The sequence below is a fragment of the Aspergillus homomorphus genome, assembly GCF_003184865.1.
Source record: "Aspergillus homomorphus CBS 101889 unplaced genomic scaffold BO97scaffold_5, whole genome shotgun sequence".
NCBI classification, from domain to species: domain Eukaryota; kingdom Fungi; phylum Ascomycota; class Eurotiomycetes; order Eurotiales; family Aspergillaceae; genus Aspergillus; species Aspergillus homomorphus.
Window position 1 is genome coordinate 1,070,778 of NW_020291891.1, and position 19,866 is coordinate 1,090,643.

At 50.2% G+C, this 19,866-nt stretch overlaps 4 protein-coding genes across 4 annotated transcripts; 1 reads left to right on the forward strand and 3 right to left on the reverse strand.

The window, feature by feature from the left end:
- Positions 1-96: 96 nt before the first annotated feature.
- Positions 97-6,940, reverse strand: pan1 (actin cytoskeleton-regulatory complex protein PAN1; the record flags this gene model as incomplete). Its single annotated transcript, XM_025700450.1, has 10 exons — positions 6,581-6,940; positions 5,958-6,016; positions 5,784-5,893; positions 5,536-5,719; positions 5,183-5,204; positions 4,224-4,789; positions 4,096-4,159; positions 1,985-4,045; positions 1,327-1,869; positions 97-1,267 (listed from the first exon to the last, which is right to left on the reverse strand). The coding sequence occupies exons 1-10, from the start codon at positions 6,595-6,597 to the stop codon at positions 97-99; spliced, it is 4,797 nt and encodes a 1,598-aa protein (XP_025554828.1). The 5' UTR covers positions 6,598-6,940.
- A 998-nt stretch (positions 6,941-7,938) lies between these two features.
- BO97DRAFT_338464 (uncharacterized protein) lies at positions 7,939-10,936 on the reverse strand (the record flags this gene model as incomplete). Its single annotated transcript, XM_025691521.1, has 3 exons — positions 7,939-10,110; positions 10,229-10,628; positions 10,692-10,936. 3 exons carry the CDS (start codon positions 10,934-10,936, stop codon positions 7,939-7,941), a joined length of 2,817 nt encoding a protein of 938 aa, XP_025554829.1.
- Positions 10,937-12,921: 1,985 nt separating this feature from the next.
- On the reverse strand, positions 12,922-15,555 carry rad7 (DNA repair protein Rad7, protein). Its single transcript, XM_025698131.1, has 6 exons — positions 15,355-15,555; positions 15,261-15,299; positions 15,177-15,204; positions 14,579-15,100; positions 14,354-14,519; positions 12,922-14,230 (listed from the first exon to the last, which is right to left on the reverse strand). Coding segments are annotated over exons 1-6 (1,791 nt in total). The 5' UTR covers positions 15,357-15,555; the 3' UTR covers positions 12,922-13,196.
- Positions 15,556-15,657: 102 nt separating this feature from the next.
- Positions 15,658-19,514, forward strand: BO97DRAFT_363514 (DNA repair protein RAD16). Its single transcript, XM_025692506.1, has 11 exons — positions 15,658-16,026; positions 16,156-17,039; positions 17,091-17,420; positions 17,474-17,582; positions 17,639-17,713; positions 17,764-17,822; positions 17,876-18,096; positions 18,164-18,210; positions 18,262-18,388; positions 18,437-19,189; positions 19,256-19,514. Exons 1-11 carry the CDS (start codon positions 15,978-15,980, stop codon positions 19,485-19,487), a joined length of 2,886 nt encoding a protein of 961 aa, XP_025554831.1. The 5' UTR covers positions 15,658-15,977; the 3' UTR covers positions 19,488-19,514.
- Positions 19,515-19,866: the final 352 nt, after the last annotated feature.

The following is a 19,866-nucleotide window of genomic DNA, read 5'->3' on the forward strand; positions in this document are numbered from 1 at the left end:
CGAGGTGAAGTTCACTGGGGGTCTACATCTTCAACCTCGACAACTCGGGTAGTGGATCAATATAAGCAGAACTTCGAACATAAGGAGACCGCGCGTTTAGTCCAGCACACGACCTGCGGTAGAGCTGATACTTCGATCATTGGTCTGCACTTTTTTAAGTCCTTTGCCTGCCTGTATGGAGGCTAACAAAGCACCTCGGTCCATTGTGCCTGCTGCTGCCGATGGAGGTGCAGGTGGTGGAGGAATGCCCGGAGGCGGAGCAGGAGGTGCCAGGCCGGGAGCAGGAGGCGGCGGTGGCGGTGGCGGAGCAACAGGCTCGACGCCAAGGGTTGACACTGGAGGAGGGGGGGGTGGCGGAGGTGGTGGGATAGTTCCCTCAACTCCAGAAACCGATCCTTCTGTCTCATCAACTGGCAGTGGTCGTGCTATCGAGTTTTCCGGTACAGGAGTGGAAGATTTGGATGGAGACTTCTCCTCCATGGCACTGAGAGGTCGTGGAGGAGCCATAGTACCGAACAGAATACTCGCAAGTTGCTTCGCACTGCCACCGCCAGGACGTTCGTCATCGTCATCATCAGAGGAGTCGAAATCTGACCCTGCTGCAGACCAGTCATCATCCGCCTCAGGACGAGCTCGTGATTTGCGTTCCAAGGGGCCAGGAGCAGTGAAGTTCGGTCTGGTGCTCTCTTGTTGTTGGGCCAATCGATGGAAAGGGTTCGTCGACTGGGGATCAGCTCTAGGAGACACGACTTTGGGTTGTGACACCGGTAATGCAGCAGCTGGGGTTTCTGGGGCTTGGCCAATCTTCTTGAAATAGGGATTCTTGGATTCAGCTTCGGGGTTGAGATTGCTGCTAGTGGAGGACTGGCCAAGATCGATACTTGACTCTGTCGGGGGCTCTGACACTGGGGCTGAGGACGGAAGCGTGGTGGCTAACGCCGCGGAAACGGGCTGGCTCTGAGTCGGTGTGCTATCCCGAGCAGCGACATCTTCGGGGCCTTCTTCATCCGAAGAACTTTCTTGACCGAGCCCTTCCAGTTCCAATTGAAGCTGACGTTCTCTTTCTCTTGCCATTTCAAGCTCAGCACGCTGGGCTGTTAATCTTGCTTCCTGCTCTTTTGCCGCGCGGGCTGCCTCTTCCTTCCTTCGTTTCTCTTCCTGCTTCTTGATCTTGCCCTGTCTAACCTGCTCTTGGAGAGCAGCAAGGCGCGCTTCCTGTGCCTCTCTCTCTTTCCTCATCTCTGCCTCACGGATTTCGGTTTCGGACCTAAGCAGGGGTCAATTTTATCCAAACATACTTGAAAACAGCTTCGAATGAGGACATACTCTAGGCGCATAGTCTCTTCCTCCTGGACACGCTGTTCTTCTCTGATCGCTTGTTCCCGAGTGGACTGTTCTGTTTCGGCCAATGTATCTGTAGCCTTCTTCGCATCGGCTTGGCCTCCACTATCGGTGCGAACTCTCCTCGAGGGTGGTGCCGGAGGAGGTTTCTTACCAGTGGGCTTGAAGCGTGTGGCAGTATCTCTTTGCTCTTCGGCCAAACGTCGCTGTCTCTCCTGTTCCCGCTTGACGTCTTCTTCTTCTGCTCGCCTCAGCCGTTCTTCGCGCTCTCTCCTTTCTCGCTCCTGGCGCTGGGTAAGAGTTTCCATGGAGTCGCTTTGAGGTTTCAGGCCCGCAGCTGCCATTCGCTCAGCAATACGCTTCTGCGCACGTTCCCTAGCAGCCGCAACCCGGTCCTCATGTGTAGAGCCAGGCAACGGCCCCGTGGAGCTGGTAGGCACAGGAGAAGACCGTACGGCAGCTGTATAGGGGGACGACCCCGCATCATGATGCTGGTGCTCGTCCTTAGCACTGACTGCCTTTGATTGCCTAAATGTAGCTGTCAGCCTAGGTCACCATTTTCAATCTCGCCAAGCTGCGTTTGATCCCGAGTCCTGAAGAAAGAGAGATGGAACCGACTGGGCGTGGGGGAAGGGGTTCTTACTCCTCCTTACGAATATGCGCAGTGCGGCTACCGCGTTTCAAGTCATAGATGAAGTCCCGAATCACATCTTCTACGCCCAGGGCATCCTCCCAGCGTCTCCTTTCATGCTCACGCGTAGAATTTTCGCCACCGCCTTTGAGACTGTCCTCAAGGCTTCGTGCAAAATCTCTGACGCTATCTTCCACATCACGGGTCATACTCTCATTCTTTTCTCTCTCAGCCTTTACGTTGGCAGTTTCTGCTTCAAGGCGACGTGCGGCAGCTCCGTCATCATCTTGCGAAGGCGGAATAGGCCGTCCAGCAAGTTCGGCGGCGCGGGCCTGCATTCTGGCACGCGCCCGTGCCTTGATACGGTCAGCTTCAGTCACAGCACCCCCGGGCCCTGTCCCCACGATGTTAGAGGCGCTGTTAGGATGATTCTTCGCATCTTTCAAGCGAAAAAGTTCTAATCTAGCCTCTGCGATTTCTCGTTCGATGCGTCTCGTTTCTGATGCAACTTGCGGAACCTGGTCTTCGTAGGCCTGTAATTGACGGCGCAAAGATCGCCGCTCTGCGCCAGAATCGAGGTTGCGTAAGAAAGCATCAGGGTGAGTGTCAATATCATCCTGAACACGCCGAATACGATCCATCAGGCTTTCAGCCTCCCTTCGGTCTCTTCGATCCAAGGCATCGTCCTCCTCAGCCTGGTTCTCATCCTGAAAATCCACCGCATCTAACATAATCTGAGCCTCGCGTAGCTTCTTCTTCAGTTGTTCCACGGAAAGCTCTTCTTCGGATGTCTGTGAAGTAGTAGGAGACGGTGTCCGACCACTACTACCTAGACGGCGACGAGCGCTAGAGCGATAACCGGCAGCGGCCTCGTCGTTGTTCTTGAAGAGAGTGGCATCTTTGCGACCGGCACCTGGAGAAGCTGCACCGCCGCGGAATGAGTGCTCTTTTAGGTAGCTTACGCCGGTCTTTTGTGGTTGCAAAAACGCGCCTGAAGCCTTCCGCGTTTCCGCATCCTGGGAAAGCATCGACTTGATTGTGCCGATGGAATCATTCAGGTTTCTCGTCGATGGAGGAACAAGCTCTGGTGGTAGGCGGCTGGGGACCGGATACCCGTTCAATTTCCTATATATCAAATGCATTGCCACGGCAAATTCGTCCATGTTGAGACGGCCTCTATTGTGGGGGTCTGCCAGCGTCCAGATGTGCTCCAGGTCTTTCCTATCTAGGCCACTTTGGCCCATAATCTCGATCGCAGTGTCGCCGCCAATGAAGCCTTTGTGAAATCCATCCCATGCTCGGAATAGATCATCGTATATTTTCTTTTCTTCTTTAGTGATGGCCCATGGAATGTGAGCGTTGCCCGAAAGGCCAGCAGCAGAAAAGCCACCTTCGCGGCCTGGTTGCGGCATGAGTTGTTGCTTGAGAGCTTCAATATTGGGCAGTCCCGACGAAGGCGCGTTAACAAATCCCCATTGTCCGGGAAGGCCGGTAGGCTGTGCGACTAGCCCAACAGCGCTCCCAGTTTGCGCAGGGCTAAGGTTCTGCCCATAACCAGTAGGCACGGGCGGAACAGGAGGGCGAGGCCCGTTATAACCTGTTGGTTGAGAATTGGCCATGAAGCCCGTTGGCTGGGGTTGCAAAAATTGCTGCTGAGATTGCGTAGGTAGTCCTGTGATTTGTGGAAGGATAGCACTTTGGCCTGAGAATGATGACTGAATCTGCTGGAAGCCGGTTGCTTGAGAAAAGCCAGTGGGCTGCGTCTCAAGCTGGGTGAAAAGCTGAGCATTATTTGATTGCTGAGGCTGAGGCTGTTTAGGAGCTGAATGGACAGCTGGGGCCTCCATCATCGAGGCATCGAAATTCGGAACGTTTGTCCTGACGATAGACTCCGGCTGGGTATCCGGGACTTGGAAAGAGATTATGTCGACCATGCTGGAAACCTCGTTTTTTATCTTCTCCGGAAGAGCATCTGGGAGATCCCTGCCAGTAATCCTGAGGTTGCAGAGGTACATAGCCAGAGCGAATTCCGGAAAAAACAACTGCCCCGACTTGGTGGAATCAGATAGAATCCTATAGGTATCAGCAACCTCCTAGACTAGCAAAGAGGATTTGCATCTCACCAAATCTTGGATAGGTCATTTCCCGGTAGGTTTGATCGTAGTAGAAGCTCTTTGGCTTTTTCTCCTGATAGACAGGGTATCAGTAACCAGGCAATGTATGTCTGTTGTGATGCTGACTCATCACTGACCACTCATTGTGTGACTATTGCCCACGGCGGACTTGAACAGCTGTTCAAACTTGGCCTGATCTTGCGCGGTGATGAATGAAAGCCTTATATTGGGGATCTTATTTCCAGCTGGTTTCGGCGGCGGCGGCGGCGGAGCGATACCAGTACTGCCCTGGAACGAGTCTGCCATTTCTGTTGATGTCCGAGGAGCGGGTCGAACAGGAAGACTCGTATTGGACGGGACCTGGAATTGAGTAGTCTGCGGTTGGGAGGCAAGCCCCGTATACTGTGGATGCTGAGCTGATGCTTGGAAACCATTCTGAGGCGATTGCGATAAAGTTCCAGGGAGGCCGGTGAATTGGGGCTGGAGCTGCCCAGTGGGGAATCCTGTGGACTGAGGCTGCAGCTGAGAGCCTCCTGACCCAGAGAGCAGCTTAGTAGGCCCATAGCCGGCTGGTTGGGGAGCAAAGCCAGTCTGATGTGGCTGTTGTTGCTGTGGTTGGCCGGGGGGGAATGGCGAATATGGGGGTTGCTGCACGAAAGGAGGTTGTCCGGGACGAGCGCTGTTGGCGCCGCCCATAAAGGAGCTGGACGAAGAATACATTACCGACCGCGCGCTTGCATTTACTGCAGAACCGAAGAAGAAGAAGCCGAGCAAGTAGGCGACAAAATACACGGATGGAGAGAGGCAAAGATAATTTGACCAGCGGAATTAGCTGGAAGCGCGAACAGGACAGGCAACAAACAATTGGGAGGGGGGAGAACTCGGAAGGGGAAAGGAGGAGCTGAGCTGCCGGGGTGCTGGCCGGCCCAGTGACGCTGGTACAGATTGATGTGTTACATAATCAGTCAGGGCCAGCGGCCTCCCGCCAGCTCCAGGCTGGCCGCAAGAGGTCCACTACACTGCAGTCGGGACGGAGTGCCTGGATGGGTTTAGCGCGTTGCCACGCCACCCCATGGATTACTCGGTACATACTTACAAGTTAACCCAGATAGAAGTACCTACCGACTACAAACTACTTTCTTGTTCAGTGTTCCCCCGAGACACGTTGGTTTTGAGCAAATGGATCGCATATGAACACAAAAGGGGTAGAAACAGTGATGAAAGCACTCAATTGCTGGCGGCAGAAGCATTGGTGAGTGGGCAGTTCAACATAAGTATCCATGGTAATAGAGCCGGAGAGGAAACGGCGGGAGATTGATACGGAAGGGTATGATGGTAACAGAAACACGTATGTCCAGCCGCGTAGGTCTGAACATCTGACACGCCAGCAATTGTACATCAGCTTTCTGCTGAGAACAGCGACAGGTCGGGGCTATGGCCCATCCTGACCACCATTCTGCTGCTGAGTAGCTCCGACCATTTTGCGGAGCTCATATTCTTTAGTGAATTCTCGAGATAGTATGCCCAGATCACGGACAAGCTCATGGCAGGCGGTAACAACAGCTTCTTTGGGAGTGATTTCGCCATCTGTCTGTACGCGTAGCAGAAATTGGGGAACAAGAGGATGAGGCACCTAGATTTTATCAGTCAGAATTCATCCTCACCAGTGGCCACTACCGAAATCCAAAAGAACATACCTTGTATGCAGCGAAGAGGACATGGGAACTTTGCAACAGGCGAGAACGGATCAAATTGCCCAAGGTGTGATCTTCTTTGTTGAAAGTGAAAATAGCAGACGACGGGATGCCTGGCATGATTTATAGCTTTAGTACCATTTGCCAGGTAAGTTTGAGAGAGTTAGGGTGACGCACGAGTATCTATCTCCATCTCGACTTTATTTTCGCCACTGGCGAGCACAAACGACTCGTAGCTGGTTGAGGCGTAGGTCAGTACATGCACCTCAAAAGGTTCACAGGAAGAAGGGGCCGGCGAGGTCAGATGAACACAATAGTAACACTGCAGATCGGACGGAGCCGACCTTTGCTGCTGGTCATGGGAGACTTTGATTGTAGACTGACAGCCTATCCGAGGCCCGCCGCTGCCATGTCTCCAACGAGCGTAGGCTGTCTCTAGCGGGAGGAAGCATTCCTTGCTCGGACTCATTGCTGCAGCCGGCTAATCTGACAGTGAGGGTGGACAGTAAGGGTGGGTGCAGTGTGATGGTGTAAATATAAGCAAGACAGAGACAGAGACGGCGGATACCGATCAGAGGGACCTTATAAGGAAAGGTAAAGAAGGATAGAGGCAGAAGGAGCGATTTTCGTGAAAAGAAAGACCCTCGCAAGCTCTAAGTCAATGAGTAGATGATAGAACTCCCAGAGCGCAAAAGCCTCGAGGAGCTATAACCCATGTACAAGTCTTTATTTCCAACGAAGAAGATACTGATATAAACACACAAGAAAGGGCCATGCTTCTAACTAAGAATGATCCTTACCGATCTGGAGCGTTCATCTTGTTTTTGGAGTTCAAATATCCAGACGAAAATGTAAATCTAAAGGAATCAGAAGACTCTGATTCACAGCACACCGAGAGAAGAGTGGTCCCAAGCGAGAGGATACTCGTAGAGGAGAGGAGATAGCGGAGAGACGAGTCGAAAGTCGACCTCTTCCACTTTTATCTTCTTTGTCCCTTCGGCGTGGGGTTTAGTGAAATTGTCGGCGGGTTGTCTCGTATATAAGCAGTGATCTAGGAGCAATACAAGACGTTTGAATCGAGACTTGGGTTTTGAAAATCGTGACTTCTGCTGTTTGGGCCGAGAAAAGAAGTTCAGAAGGACCCAGTAGGCGAAACGGTGTTGTAGTTGCAAACAGTTTCGGACGCTCTGATAAGGTCCAACGATCTCGGGATTCGGGCACGTGATCATCGGCCACTCGGCTATCGGCCACTACTTATAAGCTCACTCTGAACTCCAACGAATGCTACTCACGATCATGGCGTTTCGAATTGACTGATTGAGACGTTTAACTAGTTGAACGGAGCGCATCTGGTGCGAACTGTAGCCCACGCCTCTGAATATACGAACATTTGCTACTAGCTCGCACTACATCGGCAAGCTGTCTTCTCATGCATTGCCTGGAAACTGAATTTGTGGTCAACATCGCGCGAGCTGCTCATGACAGGTCGACAAGGGTAACTAGAAAATCCCACTGTAAGAGACGCTGATTTGGAGCCGGTACTTCGTTAGCTTCAGCGAAAGTATGTATGCCTGGGCTCAAATTCTCACCTCAGGATCACACACCTATATCGAACTTGAATATCCAGGTTAGAAGAACGGGGACGCAAATTATGTTTTATAGCTGTCAGATACATATTAGGTACACGGTCAGAAAGATACATGGACATTTACGTAAATGCAAAATATCACACCCCGCACTGGGCAAAGGATCATCAAGCCATCAAAACGCCAATCATAAGCCCATAACCAGCTAGGATTCACAAAGCGGGAAAGAGAAAAAAGCAAAGCTGGGAAACAACTATCACCATCAGCCATGTTACGAGTGTAAACAAGTCATATTAGCGGAGTCCACAGATAAGATGAATCGTAACCAAAAGAAAAGAAAAAAGAAAAAAGGGTAGAGATGAAGATCAAATGCCAACAAACTTCAGAAGCAAGAGTGATGTAGGACACCTGCAGGACAGGCAGCTTAGTACTCGCAACAAAGTATATCGAGACTTGGCGCAAGGGATGGCTAGGGAAAAGAGAAAAGCGCTTTCAAGGAGGTGAAAACAGTGGGTGGTGCCTATGCAAATTTAGCCCGTGCCTGAGTGCATGTCATAGCATAACTGATCATGTTAGTGCACCGCGTTGAGCAAGTCCCCATAACTAGAAGTTTCTTTCTTCATTTTCCAGTTGTTCCTCTTGTCTTCTCGCTTTTTCATCATGTCAGTCCAGCCTTCATCGTCATCCTCATCGTCCGCCGCGACGCCGTTACTTGGCTTAGAGTGGGTGGACGGGTTGTTGTGACTGGACAGCGGACGAGAAAATCCAGCTGGGACAACAGCGGACAGTTTCTGATTTTCATCATTCCAAGAGGGCTTCGTGGGATGAAAATTAGAAGTTCCGATCTCGGGCTGCATAGTTGAGATGGGTCGATAGCGAGATGCTAGGCCAACATTGCTACGTTCGGACGGCGCAATAGAAGGTGCATAGCCTTGGCCTCCTGGAGTACTAGGTCTGAGTCCTCCTGATGTATATGGTAGAGCTGGGGTATTCAACCGAGAAGTGGCGTTGGGATCAAGCATGCTCAGCGTCCTCTGGTCCCCATGGTGACCAGCTGGAGCAGCCGACGGCATCGAGGACGGCCGCATGTTGATGCTGGCTGGCAGACCCGGGAGAGAACCAGCCTGAGGCGGAAGTTGAGAAACGTTCTGTCCACCTTGAATTTGAATCATTTGCTGCATCCATTGCATTTGCATCTGGACCATTTGCGTCATTTGCTGTGAAAGCTGTATTTGTGCCTGCTCCGTTGCAGAAACCGACGGCTGCGTGCCAGTCATACTGGCGGAATTCAAGTTCATCATAGTGTAAGGCCTGGGAATACCACCGGGATGAGCTGCTGGTCCAGGAACTCCACCAGCTTGATAGTCATACATGGCCTGGGTATTGGGACTACCCCTTCTCATGGCTCTGGCCCGCTCCTCGGTAGCAATGACCCCAACTAAGCCTCCAGGAGGCAACGCGGGCGAAGGGCCGCCATGCACCGAAGCACCTCCTCCGAGGGCCAGAGATTCTCTGTTAGAAGGATTAACCAGGCTTGCACCGAAGTATGGATCACGAGGCAGATTCCGGGCGAAAACGGGTAGGCTACTACGATTCGCAGCATCCTGTTCTGCAACCGAGCCCGGTGATGATATATATGGCTGTTGAAAGGAGGCTCTGAGATTGGGGATAGAATTGGAGGGTGTCAAGCGACTGGGAGGCCGATTCCTGTTTGGAAAACCATGTGCTGCAAGAATCCCTAATGGGATCTCTTCGTCATCATCTGCATCACTGCTTTTCCCGCTGCCGGACAGATTGCCTGGTTGCAAAAGGTTTGGCGCACTCTTGCTAGCCCGGTCAATGTCGGATTGCAGGACCGGAGCTGGTGTTTGTTGGCCGGTCACTTTCATCATTTGTTGTCGGTAGACAGATAGATGAGCCTCCTGCTTCCGCCGCAGTCTCTCAGCCTCAAGGTTCTTCTCTGTTTCATCCTCCTCGTATTCACTTTCACTTGACTTCTCACTCATGGACGTGTCGCTTTTGGATCTTCTAAGCTCTTGCTGTTGGCGATAGTGTTCGAACTGAGACGGCGTCATAATCTTGTTTGTCGAAGAGATAGATTCTGGCTGATACTTCTCGTATTGCGCGGCCAGGTGGGCATGGGCCGCAATCGAAGCATCGAAATTGCTGTGCTCCGCTGGGCCAACTAATGTTGGGGGCTCCTGGCGCTCAGTATGAGCCGCACTCGTCGACGTATCCTCATTTTGAAAAAGCGACACCTCGGCCCCGGAATCTGTGGTTTCCTGATCGGAGGCAAATGGCACTTGCACGTCTCTGGTGCCTGACTGAAAAGACTCCATGATCAATTTGGCATCCTCATCTTGAACAGGGACCGAGTCACGTTTGCTCGGGTAGATCATACTCCTCCTCAGTCCCTTGTCAACAGTAGTTCGAGGTTTCTCGAGAGAGCGATGAGAGGTAGTGGCGGCCGTGTATGACACAGAATGGGGGAATGCTAAAGACTTAGGTCGTTCTTCCAAAGACCCCGTGCCCAGGTCAGGAGATGCATGCTGTGCGCCTAGTTGTTCCCTGGGTGAATCAATGGCTGCAAGCAGACCATCTTCAGAATGTCGACTGTCCCAGGAATAAGGAGAAGGCTCAACTTCCTTCGATCGATCAGTATCAATGGGCGTCGGGCGCGAGGCTCTTTCATCTTTTCTCCCCCATCCTTCCGGTCCAGACTTTTGTGGTGGTACTGACGAGTCCTGGAACATATGTTAGCTCTGCACTGCACCGAATTGCCCGTTTGGGCGCTCAGGAAAGACCTCAAGTCGGTCTTGAGAACCATAAGGTCGATGATAGAAGCAACGGATGAGTCCATACCAACTGTACAGCTCTTTCTTGCGAATCGTGTGAAGCATAGTAGCGCTTTTCGAGATTGCCAAACATGTTCTGGAAATCGTCTTCCATTTTTTCAAACTGCAACTCCGTTTCAGGTAGTCTTGGTGCAGTCGTGGTATTTGTTGTGCTCGCAGTCATGGCTCGGTTTCGTGAGGGAACAGACGTGGACGCTTGCGATTGGGTGACCGTAGCTGGGACCTTTGAAAACCGTCCGCCAAAGGAAAATGTTCGCCCGGCTGCTCGAAGTGCACCGGAGATAGGAGGGATCGGTATATCGTACAAATTCCGCGAATGCGGGGACTGGGGCTCAGCTGGAGGCGCTCCGTCTGCTGAACGGCGAGTAGGTGGATGGATACGGGCCGACGAGGTCCCTTCGTACGTACTTAGATATCACAGTCATCAGCACCTTGACACCAAGGAAGTGTGATAGGGAGCAAACGCGTACAGGTTCCGTGAAGAGTGATTTTCGGATACTGCAAATATGTTGTTGTCATCGTCTTCGGGCGGTGAACACAAAGGATGGCCTTCGCTTAGTCTTTTTGACATCGAATTGCCATCGCTGGAGGGTTTCTTGTCGGCGGATGGTCGTTCAAAAACCCTAAATGATGATTGAGGGGGGTTTTCCACCTCCTCGAGAGCATTGCCGGACGACTTTCGGCGAGCGAAACCTTTGGGAAGCTTTATTGGCATCTGGACTGAAACCGAAGCGACCACTAGCGAAGCCGGAACCACCTCCAGATGGGATTAGCAAGCTACGCCAGCTCCCAGAATCCGCAAAACTCCAGCCCCTTCCTGTTGGCGCTATTGTTCTCCCATAAAAGAACTACCGCGAAGGTGGAGGAGGAGGGGAAGGGGGGGACCACCAGAGGGAGAGGGGGGGTTTGGACTGAGGGACGGGCCGGGTAGCTGAGAGAGAGGGAGAGAATGGGTGAGGTTATGGAAATGTGTGCTGAATGTGCTTGGAATACTTTTGGGTCTTGTCTAAACCGCACAAATTTCGATTCTGGCGGGGCGGGATGGTGCCTGCTCACGAGAATATTTCAAGAAAAGAAGTGGATGACGTGAAGGAGGGTAAGGTAGTGTCAAAGCAGATCAGTGGTGGATGTGGGTGCCTGGAGGCCTTCAGCTCACTCAGGGGCCTCCGAAGAATCTGGTCTGAAGAGGCGAGGTGGCCCAAGGGGAGCTCTTCCTGATACACCGTATACGTATAATAATCGATCAGCGGCGGCCGGGACCCTCTCAGTCCACTAGCGGGTCCTTATGACTCGGCTGGTTGGTTGAGATACCTTAATTGCTTAACCGTCCTTTGTGAGTCGCCAGTGTGAGTCGATTATCGAGATAAAGGGAGGGGGAGAAGGGGTTGGGTTTGTTGTGGGCGTTTGGAGAAAACGATGATTGACACTTAGCTTTTCTGCGAGCGGGCCTCGAAAGGCATAATGAAAACAAACCTGCCCAGGGGACAGGTGAGAATGAGGGGAGAGGGAGAAGACGGGCGTTCCTGGATGATGACAAAGATAGCGCAGCGCAACCCTACTGTATCATCGCCGATAATCACCCGCCTATTTTGTATTGATTAGAATTGATGGAATCACGGCGGCAAGATCAGAGCAGACCATATGATCCATACTGGACTACTCCTATACATCCTCAATACACTAGTCCCTTCATTTTACGGAAAATTCAAGACATGAAGGTTGGAAACCAATTCCATCCGCAAAAGGCCTACGTACTCAAGTCAACTGGTCCCTTACACAAATGATAAATAATTGACTCACGGGCTGTGGACAAAAAAATAAAACAGAAAGTCTCGCAGCTTCCAACAGTAGTCTTTGAACCAGACAAAAGATCCGACAGACCCTGGATGTGGTGGAGTGTGGAGCCCGGAACACTAACTAGCCATAGTCTCATTTCTAAGCCTGATAGGTGGTTAGGTAACGACTGGTAAGGAGGGGATTGCAAGTCGGGCGGCGACTCCAAATATAGTAGCACTCTTTTCTCCTCCCATCTGTGGTGGAACTCCCTTCTCTCCTATCTCTTCTTATCCATGTACAGTACTAAGTAGGTACTGTGCTTATAGTATGTGCTGCAAGAAGGCTAATGACCGCAAGGGGATGAGAATGGAGGAGCAAAATTGTGCCTGGTGTCAGGTTAAATAGATTCAGCGGCAGCGAACCAAGAGACAAAACAGGGGTAGATTCAAAATTCAGGAGGGAAAAAGTGGCGACCTTTTCTTCCAAGAAAAATGAGGATATTCCGATATTTGTACTAAGAGTGGGTAGATTTGGCGGCGGCCACAGCACTTCGAGTCGGGACTAGACCTCGCGGTTGTACAGTACAGTACCGGACCCGTACCAACTCTCGCTTGGTATGGCTTGTAGCCACGAGTGGTATGACTGTATGGCAACCGTCTTTTATCATGTATCTTACCTGTCTAGCATGCAAGGGGCCGAAGATTAACGAAAGACCAGTTCGCTTACCAAGCTAGCGAATACTAATGTGATTTATCAGAGGCTCGAAAGACCAGATACAAAACCAGATATTGAAATGAGATGGTATTCTGGTTTTAGGTACTGTACAAACAAGTTGATCATCAACCTGCCGGTTGGCTGGAGATCTCGGGAGTGGGAGAACATGCGCTATGTTACTTTGTGAGCTGGGCCGCCTTCGAAAATTTCTTTGGTATCTAACAACATTTAGATAAGACTACACTCACTTGCCGGTCCTGATGCAGAGTTTGAGCATGAAGTACGGTGACAGAACTCTCTACACAAGTGGGGTTTCAGGTGTGCCTGTAGAGAGCACCCAAGAAAGTATGCCAGTCTGAATGGCCTGGATATAATTTCTTAAGTGCGAAAGCCGGATACAGGCGCAATCGGCGCCAAATTCCATGTGATATTGCTTGGCCTGATACTTATTGATTGATTCCAGGATGAGCATCCCCAAGCCCAATTTAAACAGTCTTCGATTGTGGTTGCATATTTCCCTCCAGAGCGATGGAATTCTGTGCCTTCAAGCCACCTATCAAGGCAACATAAGGGGGAACCTGGATATCGCGCAGGTTGAAGCAGGCGAAAGCGACCAACTTCTGGATATTCGGACAGCTCTGGAAAATGCGACTCACAATGTAATCATCCATGACCGTGTGGAACGATACATCGAGCTCCCTCAACTTAGGATATGTCCGCTCATCTGAAAACACTTCAGTGAAGGCAGCATGTGATATGTGACGACAAGACGAAATATTCAACCTCTGGATCATAGAGCCTGAATGGTTCATAAGTGCGACAAATCCATGAGATGCGAGGCCTGTGGCTTCTGTGGGGCCGTCTGGGTTGGCATTATCGACATCACGGGTCGACGACATGTCCACAACTTTCAGAGCAGGATTTGGCCAGTTGGTAAAGAGACGAACAAATCCCTTGTCAGTACAGACGGCGTTCTCGGAGAAGTGCAACTTAGTCAAAAGCCTGCACTTGTCGTGGATCATATCAAGAAGACGATCATCCGCAGTAGTGAAGCCCTCTAGCGACAACGTCTGCAGATTCGGGCCCACCCGAGAGATTGTGTTGATAAGGGTTTCGTTCTCCACATCCTGATAGAAGTGTAAAGATAAATGCATCAAGCTTGTCAGAGTTGAAATGGCTTGAAGTGAACGATCCCCCAGCTTCCAACAGTGTTTCAATTTTAAACGACGGAGTGTGGTACAGCAGCTGCTTAACACCTCCAAAGTCTCGTCGTCCAAAGAACAGTCGAGATTGGATAACTTGAGGCTCTGTAGCTGTGGTCCTAGCCTTTGGAACAGCTGCCGCCATGAAGAATCTGACACCAAATTGGCAGCATCTAGCTGAAGACTCTTGATTCGAAGATTGCGGTTCAGCATAGACCCCACCACCTGATCTTTTAGTTGACCTGCAAAACGGATGTTGACATGAGTCAAAGAAGGCATTAATACAAAAATCTTCTCAAAATCTTGCGTTTCAAGTTCTAGTTGTAGAAATCAGTCTCCGTTACGAACATAAAGCATGGAGTAGAGAAGAGGGCTGATAGATCAGGACAAGACAAAGATCTCGCCGAGTATGGAAAGAACAGAGCAAGTGGGAGACGTACTAGCAGCATCGTAGATATTGATAGAGTCGAGGTCAGGACGCAAAAAAAGATTTAGAGTCCGAGGTGTCATCACTCGCCTTTTGGAAAGTATCTGACTGAGACGAAGCAGTAATTGCGATGGCAAGTCGCCGAACTCTTCGATGTCATTGATGTTATCTGCAACTTTCTATGAGTGGAAGTATTAGCCCAGAGCGTAGCGACTTCATGTATGTCGTCGTCAGTTACCTTCGTGCACATCTCGGCCAAGCTCAGGGCACCTTGCTGAGCGAGTCCATCGAGAAGATTGCTCTGGTTTTGGCGCCGACCAGTCCTTGGTCCGCGTTTCTTTGCCTTAGCTTTATTCTCGCTGTCTGTTTGCGCTTTTGAGCACTTAGTGCAGAGGAGTCCGCCAGTTGGGCCCGTTTTGCTGTATGGAGTGACTGTGAAGCGTTTATCACATAGCTCGCAGTTATCAAGCTGACCTGGCATCGGACGCGACCTTTCGTACATCATCTCTCGGGCGATAAGATCGTCATCGTCATCTGGCTCGCCCATTCGTCGTGCCTTGCGCTGAGCGAATTCTTTGCTTTGCTTGACTTTTGCCAAAACGACATCCTCCTTTCGTTTCCGCTTCTTCAGCTCGCCCCTGTTCTCATGCCCCTGTTCCTGATTATAGTTCTCTTCAATTTCATCAGCTGCCTGATGTTCTGCATCCCTCAAACGTCTTTGGTAGTCTTGGTGGATTTGAGCGGCGGAGATGTTGTTAGACTAGAAGGTAAAGCGTTAGAGTGTTAGAAAATTCATACCAGAGCAGGGACGAGGTAATCTGGGTGTCAGGACATACGGCAAGGAAGTCAGTGAGTGCCGAATGCCTATGATGTGTAAGTAATAGTCGTTCACAGTAGTTAATATCATAGAGGTAACGTACGGGCCCCGGATTTGATTCCTTGTCTGTCTTCTGTCGGTCCTGCCACTTGTCAGTGATTTGTACAGCGAGGACTGCTGACAATAGCGAAACGTACATTTTGATGGGAAAACAGGCACTTGAGGGGATAGAAGTTGATGTTCTGCAACAGAAATGGTCAACTGGGATGAGTGGCCCTGGCGGGTCACAGGGTTCCGTGACAATTTCGCGTTTCACTTAACGCGGGAGGGTGCTAGTTCGCCAGGCCGCTGCTTATCGCCTCCGGAGTGGCAAATCAAAGACGCAGCTGTACATGTACTAGCAGCCTGGTTAACCAAGGAATGGATGGGTGAGGAACTTTCCTGTAAGATATGTCCAAAGGTGACCTTTCTATGTACCTTGGCAAGTGGATCGAAATCAGCCTGGGACTCGGGAAATGCTTTCGATTTTTCTCTCTTTTTTCCCTTTTCTTTCTTTTCACAATTCTCTTCACTTTGTTGATCCTTGACTCACCCACTTCCTCCTGTGACCTTTTTTGCCTCTTTCCGCTTGCCTCTTTCCGCTATACCCCAGCTAGACCCCGATACCCGCATCTCTTATCAGCCATCCATCCCCCTCCTTACACCCTACCCTACCTTGATATCCACATCAAGACGGTGACTGTGAGATCTGTTCCCAAGGTAACCCACTGGTTCGATTGCTATACAGATTGCGGTCAGGCAACAAAGGTTCCGTTGAAATATGGGAAGAAAGTCTTCTACCGCGAGGCAAGAGCAGCCTTCAAATGCTGGTAAGCAAACAAAACGCTATTTTTACATGCTGAAAAAACACGAGGGCAAAACCCGGGGTGATGCGAACAAACATCGGAACGTTGCTGAAGGATGGTGCTTATGAAAACTAGCTGACCCATGATAAATAGACTCTCTCGCTACCTTACCCAGACGCACTTCCGCACGGCTGAACCGGACGTCCCTGATTTCTCCGGCCAAATTACCAGAAGAAAGCAATGATAAGTGCAATTCTATCCCAACAATCATTGGAGGGCAAGAGATCAAACCATTATCTATCGAAATCGCCATACCTCCCAAGAGAACGTCACCTTTATCTGAATTCGAAACTTCTCTCCTGGACGAAAGTTCGTCTGGAGTCTCCACGCAAGCATATAGTACACCGGCAACCAGTACTGCTGCTACTCCGGTCGAATCGGATGCATCTGGGTCGAAGAAGAGAGTTAGTGCCTCTGCCCGTGCACGCGAACTTCGTTCAAGCATCATGTCCTTGAATGCATCTCGAGGATCAAAGAGGTCTGCTGCGTCCGTTGTTACATCGGATGTGGCTATGACGGGGGCATTGCAAGATCAGGCGTATCAAGTGCGACCTACAAAATTACGGAAATCTTCACGCCACACCACTTCAAGCATTGATTGCCCTGCTGGGATGGCCGAAGGCTTAGTAGCCAATGGCACAGATGACGGTACTTATGGCGAGGAGTCTCAGACAAAGCGCTCTTCCCTCAGAAACCAGCCACATCGATCAGCTCGGATAGTCACTACCCAGCATAGCGACCAGTCCACAGGTGACGAGATGAGAACTGTTCAAGCGGTCATTTACTCAAGTGAATCCGAACTTAGCGACATTTCTTACTCCTTGACCGAGGCCAGCGAAGATGAAGATGTCGAGCCACAGGAGTCTTCCAAGTTGAGGGCTGTTCGAAACTCGGGAGCCTCAAGAACGCCTAGGCCAGGATCTCGATCGGTCAGAAGTCGTTTTCAAGTTGCAGGGGAAGCTTGGATGACCCGCCGGGTATGTGCTCTGGTTCAGATACTGGAAATAAACCACTAAATTTTCCTATAGGCTATCAGGGAACGAAAGAAGCTGGAGAAGCAACACCCATCCGTCACTACTATGTGGGATGATTTGGCAAATATGCCTCCAATCAAGCCGATAGCAGCAGAGCAACCAAACGGTATTTCGCGGACGCTTAAGTCGTTCCAGCTCGAGGGTCTCAACTGGATGATGCAACAAGAGCAATCGCAGTATAAGGGAGGCCTTCTTGGAGATGAAATGGGAATGGGCAAAACAATTCAAGCCGTTTCCCTCATTATGTCCGATTATCCCGCTGGCAAGCCGTCGCTCGTAGTGGTTCCCCCAGTTGCTTTGATGCAATGGCAGTCCGAGATCAAGGTTTTTCTTTTCGTTCCTCGCCGATTCACGACATAGCTGACATAATCTATTAGGAATATACTAGCGGTCAATTGAAGGTCCTCGTCTATCACAATTCAAATCCCAAGGTCAAATCCCTACCAAAAGAAGATTTGCAGACATATGACGTGATCATGATATCCTGTATGTTCCCACCTTCATATGGAAATTGGTCATGGTGAGACTCATTAGATGGCCAGATTCAGGTCTCGAGTCGATTCATCGGAAAGAGTGGAAAGGATGGAATCGGAACGATGGGATCGTAAAGGAGGATAGTAAGTCATAGTTCTCGGTATATCTATTGTGCATGCTGACCACCTCCCAGGTGTCATCCATTCTATAACCTACCACCGACTGATTCTGGACGAAGCGCACAGTATAAAGGTAAATTGATGTATCGAGACATCGAGTTGAGGCTTAATAACTGACATTGCTAGCAACGGACAACCAGTGTCGCCCGCGCATGTTTCGCGTTGAAGGCAAGTTACAAATGGTGTCTCTCTGGCACACCCGTTCAGAACAGGATCGGTGAATTCTTCTCATTGCTTCGTTTCTTGGAAGTCCGTCCCTTTGCTTGCTATTTCTGCAAGCAATGCAAATGTCAACAACTTCATTGGTCGCAGGATGCAGAAAAGCGATGTACCACATGCAAGCATAGGTAAAGTGGCACTATGAATGCTGGTGTGAGGGGTTGTGAGGGTTTTAGCTGTTAACCTTGGGTACAGTGGGTTTAGTCACGTTTCCGTTTTCAACCAAGAAATTCTCAATCCAAGTATGTGTCTTCACAATCCACCACCTTCGTGACTGAGCTAAGTGAAACCAGTAACCGAAAGAGACAATGCACATGCCAGAAAGGAAGCTCTAGCGAAGTTGCGCCTAATCACGGATAGGATCATGCTGCGGCGAATAAAGCGAGACCACACAGCTTCCATGGAGCTTCCACCAAAGCGGTTCGTTTATCTGTGTGGGGAGATCGATTTACGCTAACTTGCTTCCAGTGTTGTCATTCATAATGAGTTCTTTGGGGAGATCGAGCGTGACTTCTCTCGCAGTATTATGACAAACTCTACCCGCCAATTCGACACCTACGTAAGCCGTGGTGTCATGTTGAACAACTACGCCAATATCTTCGGGCTTATCATGCAGATGCGTCAAGTGGCCAACCACCCCGATCTCATCTTAAAGAAACATGCTCAGACTGGACAGAACGTTCTTGTGTGCAGTATATGTGATGAGCCTGCTGAGGAAGCAATTCGGTCTCGCTGCCATCATGAATTCTGCCGCAGATGTGTCAAAGACTATGTCCAGTCCTCTGGTATCAAGTCCGTGGTTGATTGCCCCCGTTGTCACATTCCTTTGTCAATCGATTTCGAGCAGCCTGATATCGAACAGGAAGAGGAACATGTTAAGAAAAATTCCATCATCAATCGTATCCGGATGGAGGATTGGACTTCATCGAGTAAGATCGAGATGCTTGTCTATGAGCTCTACAAGCTGCGAAGCAAGAAACAGACACATAAATCAATCGTCTTTTCGCAGTTCACGTCCATGTTACAATTAGTCGAGTGGCGCCTACGTCGAGCCGGCTTTAACACCGTTATGCTCGACGGTACAATGACGCCAGCGCAACGGCAAAAGTCGATTGAGTACTTCATGAACAATGTGGACGTCGAGGTGTTTCTCGTCTCTCTCAAAGCAGGCGGTGTTGCTTTGAACTTGACTGAAGCGTCGAGAGTCTTTATCGTTGACCCGTAAGTTTTCTGGACGCCGCGGATCTACTACCTTAGTTCTTTTCCACTGATGTGTTATCGCCTTAGATGGTGGAATCCTGCCGCTGAATGGCAGAGTGCAGATCGCTGCCACCGCATTGGTCAACGTCGACCCTGCATTATTACCAGACTTTGCATTGAAGATTCGGTAGAATCTCGAATCGTGTTACTGCAGGAAAAGAAGGCCAATCTCATCAACGGCACCCTCAACAAGGATCAAGGCGAGGCTTTGGAGAAGCTTACCCCTGAAGATATGCAATTCTTGTTCCGAGGTTCGTGAAATTAATATGGCGTGTATGTGTGTGGTGGGAGGGCGGGTAAGGGTGGTTGGATTTCCATATCTCATTATCTCATAGGCAATTATCAAGAAACCTGTCAAGAATTGCGTACTACCCGAGAAAGCGGGGATCAAATCATTCCAATGAGACTTATCTTAACTTGGAAGACACAACGTGGATAATAGAAGGCAGCGCCTGGATTATCGCCCATGGATCTTCGGAAGTGAGCGAACCGATTCAATGCGGCAGCCTAGAATGACGTCACTACCAATTATAACAAAGACATCTGATTTGCACTAACTAACTATTTAGTCTACGGGCCCATAGACTGCCTTCCCTTGTGGAAAATCTTCTCTGGCCGCCCTTGTCATTAGTGCCTCA

Excerpts from the sequence above, each read along its gene's own strand:
- rad7 (XM_025698131.1), bottom strand. Across the intron at positions 15,205-15,260 it reads AGGAATCAAATCCGGGGCCC|GCATTCGGCACTCACTGACT; the intron begins GTACGTTACCTC and ends TACACATCATAG. Across the intron at positions 14,231-14,353 it reads CAATATCTACGATGCTGCTA|AACTTGAAACGCAAGATTTT; the intron begins GTACGTCTCCCA and ends TTCTACAACTAG.
- BO97DRAFT_363514 (XM_025692506.1), top strand. The coding sequence starts at position 15,978 with ATGGGAAGAAAGTCTTCTACCGCGAGGCAAGAGCAGCCTTCAAATGCT. Across the intron at positions 17,421-17,473 it reads AATGGCAGTCCGAGATCAAG|GAATATACTAGCGGTCAATT; the intron begins GTTTTTCTTTTC and ends ATAATCTATTAG. Across the intron at positions 17,583-17,638 it reads TGACGTGATCATGATATCCT|ATTCAGGTCTCGAGTCGATT; the intron begins GTATGTTCCCAC and ends TTAGATGGCCAG.